The sequence below is a fragment of the Diaphorina citri genome, unplaced genomic scaffold, assembly GCF_000475195.1.
Source record: "Diaphorina citri unplaced genomic scaffold, Diaci psyllid genome assembly version 1.1 scaffold142, whole genome shotgun sequence".
Classification (NCBI taxonomy): domain Eukaryota; kingdom Metazoa; phylum Arthropoda; class Insecta; order Hemiptera; family Psyllidae; genus Diaphorina; species Diaphorina citri.
Window position 1 is genome coordinate 196,098 of NW_007377579.1, and position 11,121 is coordinate 207,218.

An 11,121-nucleotide genomic window follows, 5' to 3' on the forward strand; every position below is an offset into this window, starting at 1 on the left:
CACAAATAAAATTGTGGAAGTAGGAAACACAGCAAAGTTCACATTCATTGCGAAGCAAAAGTTCGTATCAAGAAGTCGAACTAATATAGGCCCAACATAAAATTTAGTGAGTTCCAAATTTTGTTAACACAAGTAGGTACCTATTTTGTTGCTGCTCTTCTTCTTCTTCTTCTTCTTCTTCGCCTTTTCCAATGTACAGACGGTTTCGGCATTTTTCGTCAGCCCCTCAATCAGCCCTGGAGTGATTCCTTTGGGCTGACATTTGGTTTTGGCTACAAAAATTTTACGAATGGATGCCCTTCATACTCAACCTTTGCTATTTCTTTAGCAAAGGAAACTTTCAGGCTACTATCCTCCCTAGCTGCAATCTCCATTATTTCCGATTAAGTCCGACCAAAACCATAAACTGTTGAAATAAAGGAACTACCTACCTACCTGTCCTACCTCGACAGTTTAACACGAAGCATTATACCTGTCCTTAGATATTCTTGCCCAAATAAGGGTGATTTAAGTGCTTCCGTTTCTCTTTTTCTATGTATATCGGAACTAGTTACTGAATACGCAACTCTGCTTCTAATGCGACTAGATCACATTGGATGTTGTATAATGAAAGCTCAGAAACAAACTCTTGTGCTGAAACACGCCAAGGAGAAACGGAATTATTTATTTTGTTCAAACGACCGTCTGGTTGGGGGACTGTAAAGAGAGAGGATACCAGCCTGAATTTTCCCTTTCTAAAGAAATAGCAAAAGTTGAGTGCGAAGGACATCCGCTCGTAGCCAAAACTAAGTGTCAGCCCAAAGCAATCTACCCAGGGCTTATTGAGAGGCCGACGAAAAACGCCGCCCCGTCTGAAGTTCTAGAGGACACCTAAAAGTCCAATTTTCGTCAAAGGTAAAATGGCATACCGATACCTCAAGTAATTGTGTGGTGATCAAGAGTTTTGATCGTCTAAAATCTGGACCATCTTGTCAACAATAAATTAAATAATAGTTCGATTCCCGCCCGGGGGCGGATTTTATCCTGAACGGATAATAATCGTTCTCGGAACGGCTGGCTTTCTCCTATCCTGTCTTCCTTCTCTCTTCGATTTTGGGGCGATAAGACCTTGGCAGTCACAGTTCCCTCTGTCAAACCTCTTGAAAAAATAATTGTTCAGACTCAATACACCTGGATTTTCCTTGGCGTAGCAGTACGACCGCTTGATATGTTCAAGGTAAATTTACTCGTATAAGAATTGCATCATGGGTCAGTTCATGAATCTCTGTACGACTCGGTCAGGATTATATCCTATGAGTACGAGCAATGTAAATAATCTCTCTGTTTTTAGCACGATCTCAATCAGGGATGGATGGATACTTTTTTGAGCAGCACCCATCCGGATCCGGATTGCAAAGATAGTCACCCATTCGGGTGACAACCACGCGAAATAGTGATTAACATCAGTGATCCTTTGGGAAGTGAAGCTACGCCGTCTTTTCTTCTCCGCTGGTATTTAAACCAAATTGTTCTCACGAAGGATATATACCTAGTGCCTTTAAGTAGGGAAATATGTCTACCTACTTAATTAGGTAGGGTGGTAGGTATTGTCCTTCCAAGTTCCAAATTTGTGTTTTCTGGAAATACCACTGATTAAGCTCGAAAACTCGGAGACAACCCGATGGCACTCCCAGCAACCAACTGACCTGGATTCGGACGCCACTAGTTTCGAAAGCTTGAGGGCTGGTGAAACTAGAAGCCAGCCAAAATAGGAAGAAGAAGAAATTTCAACGAGCTTTATCCTTAATATTCACAGACCATGCCTTAAATTGAGAATCTCCGGGTGAACTTTGAAGTATGTTGTTGTGTTTTCTAGTTACATTATGTAATTGTCCTAGTAAGATACCTACTCGATACTTTAACTAAGGGGCTCAGAAATCTCCAGTAGCATGATGGAGACAGCTGACACTTGGCTGAAGTGCCATTAATTTTATTTATTTAACACATGCACGTATAATTATATGCTTTTTTCACTTGAGAATTGCAAGCTAACTCCTACTTATGTACTTATCCTTTCTAAATAATTATACAATCTATCAACTTGTCTTCTTTATTTCAGACTTTTGTAAATAATTAATTATGAACACTTTGTTTTGGTTATGTCCCCAGACGGTACAGGTACTCATAAGAGTACCATCTACTTGGGAAAAAAATTACCTAGGTATAAAGCAACACTACCCAAGTAGCAGATCAGTACGTAAAAAGTACCTATAAGTTCCTCTTGAGGTAATCAAGAAGATACTTATTTTATGCTAAGACAACACAGGACTAAAGAATCCCTTTACCCCACTAATAATAATAAGCTATTAACTACTATACTATTTAATTATTGTGGTCAAACCCTATAATAATGTTGAGGTTGAGGATAAAATTCCATACCTCTCCGGGGATTGAACCCACGCTCTCTCATTACCAGGTATCTTGATGACTTAACCACCGAGCTATCAGATGGTTAACTAAAAGTCTAAGATTTAATATTAACTAAAAGTGTAAGATAACTTATCTACAGCTGTTATATCATAATGCACATGTGAACGTATTTATTTCAGTCACATGGGTGAATTGAGTGCACTTATCAAGACTTAGATAAGTCCGGCATACTTTCATGTGGTTAACCAACTTGGTGCACTTAAGATTACGGTCCGGGTTTTAGTTATAGGCGCTTACTAAAGTAGCAATGTTTGTACGAATTAATGATCAATATAAAGAATCAATCAGATAATATTAGTAAAAAATCTGGTGTGAACATCACACGACTTTCCTTATCCTATTGAATGATGCTTATTTGAGTGTTCTTTTACCCTAACTTTTACAATATCTCTAACCGTTTTGTTGCTATAGCTGAAAACCGCCAAAATCGGTCGAAATCTGTCCAAAAGCGGTCAAATACCGCCAAGCGCAGCAATCATCTCAACCAAACATTTTGTGTTGCATTCTTGTCACATTTGTGAACTACATACCAAATTTCAAGTCTCTAGCTTATACCGTTCCCGACATTTGTGAACCATTAACAAGTAAGCATGTGAATAGTTGATCCCATGGGATTTTTCACGCCGAATCGAATGGTGAAACTTTTAGAACTGTCCGACTTACAGTTAAGTTTAATGTAATAGAAAAGTCGTGTGATGTTCACACCAGATTTTTTTTTTCTAAAGCACTGATTTGTAGACCCCAAAATAGACCGATTATCTCCCATCAATTTCCGTCGGTAGAGAATCTCTCCTCAGCGCCCTGGAAATCTAGAGTCACGCTACATTTCAATCTAGGGATGAGATATTAGGGGTATCTTCAACCCTCTGATTCCCCAGATGTTGAAATATTCTGTGACTAATTGTCGGGCCTAATCATTACTCAAAATCAGGCGTGTAATGAAGGGCGGTAGAATGTAGAGGGTAGAGATTTCACGTGAGGTGAGAGTATCACGGGAGATCATCCGAAATATGAGTAGGTAGGTATACCTAGATAAGGAGACCCTAGGTTTGTGATATCTGAGAAAAATGTGACATAAATAGACCGAAAATTGTATAGTTCATCGAAAACAATGCTTGTAGGTAGGTAGGTACGAGTAAGTTTTAAGTTCATCGAAAATTTCAGTTTGTAACCACCACTTTTGTCTATCCTTCTTGATGTATTTTGAAATGGGACCATGGGACACTGGTTAGGTACCATAATGCTTTATGCACGAAAGAAACAAGCTAACTATAAGGCCATAGGATCATATTTTTAATGTCCAGGATGATTTTCAATAGAGATACCTACCGACATGGGTACACAGTGTAGTTTCCAATAGGGATGTTGCGATATATCGAAAACCGATATATATCGATATATTTTTCGTCGATATATCGATATATATCGATATATTTTTTTGGATCCCTATCGCGCTTAGTTTAGGAAAAAAGTTATAGAAGCGAGATAGAAAAAAAAGTTATAGAACGTTTTTTGTTGGAAATGACCTCAGGATCAGGAATCTACCCTAGGATGTTGGTAATGTAGTCTAAACAAGGACTTATGTATTTGGTAGAGAATAGGTGTAAATTTTATAAATAAATGTGAAGCATCTTCATAAGAACCAAGGAGCCCCCCTCCTAAGTTAGGAGTTCTAACTTTTGACTGGCTGAAGATGGAAGGTTGAAAATGGCTGACGACAAGGCCGAGTTCAAATTTTCTCCTTTACTCTATAGACGAGACTCCGAAAATTTGGAGCATCCACAGGAACTAACACGGTATTTTTTTCGTTTCAGGAACAACCTGGACTCAAGAATTGGTCTGGCTTCTGGGCAACAACTTCGATTATGATACAGCCAAACAGAAGTTACTGCTACAGAGATTTCCGTTCTTAGAGTAAGTCTAAAATAGATTCAATTTGCATATAAATGACGATTCTGCGCTCTTGTGTAGCTCTAAAAACAATGTAAAACTTTCTTGGTACTTTCTTTTAATGAAAGTAAAAGGAACAATTGAACAAGGATATTGTTTGATTTTATCTAGGCTAGGTATTAATCTTTGAGTAATTAACCGCTTAGGTATTAAGATCATGGTTAAACCCAAATCAATGGCTAAATTAGAGTAGGTAGAGGGTTTTTGGGCTTACATCACAACAGACAGTTATGTTGAAGTCAGGCTAGGACGTTCTATACATAGAGCTTATTGGTCCAAAGTCTCCAAAGATCATTTTTGGAATGTTTCCCTTGTGTTATTGGAATCATCTCAAACTTGACAGTCAGTATAGTGCAGTTTGCGAAAGCATTCATAATCTCAGCAGTGACAAAATAATTGAGCTAGAGGGGTCATTTACAAGACTGATGAAGTTCAATCAAGTCAATTCCTGGGAAGTTTTACAGTTTCTCGGCAGTTAACGTTGAAATCAGAGTTAACAAAACAAACAAAAAGAATAATGTAGTGAATTTGTGTGATACGGTAGACGTACCAAGTACTTTATAGCTGGTCGTAAACCCTCGTTCCTTGAAAGTTAGAAGCGTGACACATGAAATCACGCAATAAAACGGACATGAGATATCTTTGATCTTTTTAATTCTTTTTAATAGTCGTAAATATTTTTATTGCTATAAATATTTTTATTGTCCTATTTAAATATATCTAGTTTGTTTGTATTTCGTGATATTGTAAATAGGTAGGTAGGTTACGCTCTAGTCAAACGTATCGTCGATTGACATCGATCAATATCGATCGACGAAGTGAATCTATGTTGTCGAGGCAGTGTGGACGGTTCAGTTGACGTCGATTGATCGTGATATTGTAAAGAACCGCCACAGTAAAGTACGCTACTCATTATAGGTAGGTCACGCTCTAGTCAAATATATCGTCGATTGACATCGATCAATATCGATCGACGAAGTGAATCTATGTTGTCGAGGCAGTGTGGACGGTTCAGTTGACGTCGATTGATGACCGGTCGACTATGTGTGGACACACCTTTATGCTCTTATTTACGATCTATGGGATTCACATCTATTTACAATCGATACCGTTCAAGTCACAATATGCTCACTACCTTCTGATCGAGTGTAAAATATTTCACCGTTTGTTGAACGTAGACAGATACTATAACTGGAGAGTGACCTGATAGTAGGAATGTGCTACAATATTTCGGAATATTCAAAGAATATGGAAAAAACACCAAATTAATGATGAATCAAAGAATCTTCGCTGGCCTAGTTAGCTTGGAGGGTAGCGTGTATGCCTTGTAAGCGCTAGTTCATGGGTTCGATTCCCGCCCGAGGTGGATTTTATCCTGAACGGATAAGATTCGTTCTTGGAACGGCTGGCTTTCTCCTATTCTGTCTTCCTTCTCTCTCCGCTTTCGGGACGATAAGGAAAATTTTAACAATGATGATTATTAAATTTTTGTCCACAGAGCTGTCAGCATTATCAATCAAAACGATCTGATCCAGGAAAACGGGACTCTATTTGGTGACACAATCTCATTCGTTCAAGAACAGCAATCACCTAGATTTATCAAATCACATCTACCAGTCCAACTGTTACCTAAGGATATTTGGGTCAAGAAACCAAAGGTTGGTGAGCTTTTCTTTCTTGTACATTCGCTCCGCAATCAGCGTTCATGTGGCGTTAAACAGAGGGTTAACCTTCTAGATAGGGAAGTAAACAAAAAGCTAATAAAAGATTAAAGTAATGCTCGTTTTAATACGAAGTCGCAGTTGGCTTCAATTCGCAATCAGCGTTCATGTGGCGTTAAACAGAGGCTTAACCTTCTAGATAGGGAAGTAAACAAAAAGCTAATAAAAGATTAAAGTAATGCTCGTTTTAATACGAAGTCGCAGTTGGCTTCAATTCTGGATTGAACTGGATATTAAGTATATATAGTATATATAGCTCAATCCTAGATTGATCTCAATTCTCACTTGGTAAACCCCCCTATTATTGTTTTTCTTTAAAATTATTACAATGTGATTTATTATCAATCAAATATGCGAGTAGGTACCTATACGTAAGGTACAAGACCATGTTTAGAATGCGATAGTTTCAGTCCTATACTGCCAGTATAAACAAGGTATATCTAATCTATTCTAATCAAGCCCAGGATGAAAATGGCTCTATGAATTTACTCTGTAGTCATTAGGGCGTTTTTCATGGTGCATGCATTCTTTTTCTATTCTACGAGTATATTGTGCATCTGATCATTTTTCAGATCATCTACGTAACTCGAGAGCCCAAGGATGCTGCAGTGTCCTATTTTCATCATCACAGATTGTGGAATGGATATGAGGGATCCTTTGATGATTTTATGAAAGCGTTTCTTGAAGACAAAGGTAAAGTCAAAGCATGTTTTCAAAGGTGCACTAGAATAGAAAGCATTTCACCAGGCTTACGCACGTATAATCGAAAAACCTCATTTCTCTTGGTAGAAACCTCATTTCTCTGGCTAATAAATGAGGCCTGATCTGGAAGAAGGGCATAACTGCAAAAACACAGATTCGAGATAATCGCGTTTGAAGTTTTCATTTTCATATGAACACCATGTTAGAGGGTTCATATAATTGGCCATAACTTGTCGTAGAAAAGAGATAGAAAGATGATCCTTTCACAGTTGTGTTCAGAACGAAATTTGTTATCCAAAAATGCAGACTCCCGGAAAAGGGCGTAAGTGACGTTACGCCCTTTTTCCAGATCACGCTTCTTGATCCCGGTTTGTTTATTTTAACCAAATGTGCAGGTGATTTCACATTTTTTTCCATAACAGAAGCTTAATTCGCATCTAGCTAGAAAAATAGGTCTTTTATTTTATGTCAAATGTATAAAATTAATGAACATTAAATTAAATTTTGTTTTCAGTCGTCTACAGTCCATTCTGGAGTCATGTAAATAGCTACAAAAAACTTGCCAAGCACATGCCCAATGTCCTGGTCAATTCTTACGAAGACATGCAATTGGTAAGTTTAGGGCTCAAAATAAAAATCTGATTGGTTATAATTTCAAACTTTTTAGCCCATCAGATTGTTTAAACCTAGAGTTAAATTCACACCAAGTTTAAAATTCAGATTGTAGTTGGCATAAGTCTGGTCAATTCTTACGAAGACATGCAATTGGTAAGTTTAGGGCTAAAATAAAAATCTGATTGGTTAATTTCAAACTTTTTAGCCCATCAGATTGTTTAAACCTAGAGTTAAATTCACACCAAGTTTAAAATTCAGATTGTAGTTGGCATAAGGAGGCAGGTCTACATTATCTTGTTAATATGTTGATCCATTTTTGGATGTAGAGCCTAAAGACCTAGAGGCAAATAGAATCTCCACTAACGATGGCAAATAGAGAAACATATAATGCTCTCAATATACAATCTAAGATTGAACTCAATCCTAAATCACCAGATAATTCGAGTTGGTAAGCCTCGATAATCAGCTGATTAACAATAATCGGAGCTTAACCAGTCGGTTAAGTGCAATTGATAAACTGGCCCTCAGCCATATTATTTTTATTATTTAATTTTATTAAGATGCGTCAACAGAATTACGTAGTTTGTATATCTCGTTGTTTGATTTGGTTGGAATCATATTCCATTTCCTTTCCAGAACTTGCCAGAGGTGATCAAGAAGACGGCCAAATTCCTAGAGAAGCCCATCTCGGACAAACAATTGAAGAAGTTGTATTTCCTTTCCAGAACTTGCCAGAGGTGATCAAGAAGACGGCCAAATTCCTAGAGAAGCCCATCTCGGACAAACAATTGAAGAAGTTGACAAACCATTTGAGTTTCGACAGTATGAAGAACAACCCCGCCATCAACGGCGAAGAATTCATCAAGGATGTGATTGTCAAATATGACATGCCCAGAGATGATCCAGAGTTGACTTTCATCAGGAAGGGAATCATGGGGAGTTGGAAGAAGGAAATGAGTCCGGAACTAGTCAAGAAGTTTGACGAATGGACTGAAATGAACGGAATCGAGGATGATGATCAAGAGAATAAAGTGAAAGTTTGAGAAGAAAACGAAATGGTGAACTCTAAACGATTGGTTGCGGAACTAAAATGTTCTAAAATGATAATCTTGAAACGATGCGATGTGTTTCCAATAATGATATTTCCAATAATGTGGAAGATTTCGTGAAGGTTTGGTCCATTGTACAGAACATTTTATAAATATTGTCACAAACTCATAAAAATTAATTATAGGTACCAATCTACTATTTAATAATTATTAAAATATTATTAATTCCGTTCGGATAATGATAAATTTCTGATACATCCTTATAGCAAAGAAACCACGAAATGACCTAACTTTGGTTGATGAAAATTGTCTCTAGTTTTCCGAGTTCACCATGAAAGACCAGAAACCATATTATCCGATAACCTTTTACTTTATCAGTGTATCACTGTATAATCTCTATTTATTGGGATTTTACCCATTACTTTATTACCTAAGTACTTATAAATAGGTATACATTATACTTTTTAGCTGAATTCCCACTAGGGATGAGCTATTTTTACTTTTTCACGCACACATTTTCCGCTTTCATATTCAGTTATTCCATTCTTTAATTCTACTTCCCATTTTTCACAAAAGAAAACAGTTGAAGTATGTTTTGCTTGATTCATGAAGTCGAGTAAATTATTTTATTTATAATAAGTATATTGAATAAGATATATTTATGTACAGAGTTGGCTATAGTGCATCAGGTTTATTGGCCAGATTTATGGAGGATCAGATATTCCTTATACGAATATCTAATTATAATAATGTATTGAATAAAAATTTAACAAATGAACTATTATTATTATTACTCAAAATACGTCCTGACAAATTCATCCAGCATCAAATCTTGTGAGATCATCAAATTATTTGCACAGGACCTGGAATCGAATCGCTATCTTCGTGCGTAAAGAGCCAAGTACGTATGCTGTTCAACATGAACGCATGAACCAGTCACCAACACGATTATTGTCCATGCTAAACTTTGCTTAACTAAAGTGATGTGATCTGTTGTATTGAACGCGAAGGGAATGAAGAGTTTAAAAAAGAAAGAAATTAATGATGGAAAGGTGAAAAATGGGAAGTAGAATTAAAGAATGGAATAACTGAATATGAAAGCGGAAAATGTGTGCGTGAAAAAGTAAAAATAGCTCATCCCTAGTGGGAATTCAGCTAAAAAGTATAATGTATACCTATTTATAAGTACTTAGGTAATAAAGTAGGTAATGGGTAAAATCCCAATAAATAGAGATTATACAGTGATACACTGATAAAGTAAAAGGTTATCGGATAATATGGTTTCTGGTCTTTCATGGTGAACTCGGAAAACTAGAGACAATTTTCATCAACCAAAGTTAGGTCATTTCGTGGTTTCTTTGCTATAAGGATGTATCAGAAATTTATCATTATCCGAACGGAATTAATAATATTTTAATAATTATTAAATAGTAGATTGGTACCTATAATTAATTGTATGCGTTTGTGACAATATTTATAAAATGTTCTGTACAATGGACCAAACCTTCACGAAATCTTCCACATTATTGGAAATATCATTATTGGAAACACATCGCATCGTTTCAAGATTATCCACAGAACATTTTAGTTCCGCAACCGCGAGAGAGAGAGAAAGAGATACATAGAAGGAGAGAGGGTAGAGAAGTGCAAAGGAGAGAGTGAGATAGGAGATAATCACAGAGTGGAGACAAGTTCAAGGTCACACGACGCGTGTACGCAATGGTTTCCAGTGAGTGAGAGGGAAAACGGTTTCGAGTGAGGGAGTGAGTGAGAGGGAAAATCAGAAAATATTTGAGAGAGAGAGAGAAAATCAGAAAATGTTTCGATTTCTCTAATAGTCCATGCAAAATTAGATAAAATCAGAAAATATATTATTTGAATTTCCCTAATAGTCCATGCAATATTGCAAAATTAGGTTGTACCTAGGTACTTCATCGATTTTGTTTTTATTTTTAAGAATATTAGGTAGGTACCTATGTATATTTGTACAAGAATTATTGTTAGGTACGAGTGTGTCTTATTCAATTATTCATAAACTTTTGCATCTCTACCGATTTCTTGAAAGAATGGCACATCCACCAATTTTATATGTTTAGCTAGGTAGTAGGTAGGAGAATTTTTATGCTCCACACAATTAGGTTTATTTTGGATCTCCACCATTTTTACTTTCCTTATCCTATAGGAAGGAAAGTAATGTAATCGGGTCAAATTTTCGATGGTCAGTTTTTAGTGTCAAAACACGTTTTGAGGTCCCTAGAGCCTAAATCCAAAGTTTCAGCCATTGGTCCGTGTGTCTGTCTGTCAAAATATCTCGAGAACGGTAAGAGCTAGAGACTCGAAATTTGGTATGTAGATGTCAAATGTGACAAGGATGCGACACGAAACTTTTGATTAAGACCGGTGCAACGGTTGGCGGCATTTTACCGCTTTTTGGCGGTTTTCGGTGTAATTTAACAATATCTCGGGAACGGTACAAGCTAGAGACTTGAAATTTGGTATGTAGTTAACAAATGTGACAAGGATGCAACACAAAATGTTTGGTTGAGATTTTTTTGTATGTTTAGCCAGCTGTTAGACAGGTTTTCCGGCCAGTTTATCGGCGGGTTCGGTCGTAG

General features: G+C 36.9%; 1 protein-coding gene across 1 annotated transcript; it reads left to right on the forward strand.

Annotated features, from left to right (window-relative positions):
* Window positions 1-1,244: 1,244 nt before the first annotated feature.
* Window positions 1,245-9,071, forward strand: LOC103504952 (sulfotransferase family cytosolic 1B member 1). Its single transcript, XM_008469256.2, has 7 exons — window positions 1,245-1,296; window positions 4,284-4,383; window positions 5,918-6,077; window positions 6,713-6,833; window positions 7,357-7,454; window positions 8,094-8,165; window positions 8,255-9,071. The coding sequence occupies exons 1-7, from the start codon at window positions 1,245-1,247 to the stop codon at window positions 8,498-8,500; spliced, it is 849 nt and encodes a 282-aa protein (XP_008467478.1). The 3' UTR covers window positions 8,501-9,071.
* Window positions 9,072-11,121: the final 2,050 nt, after the last annotated feature.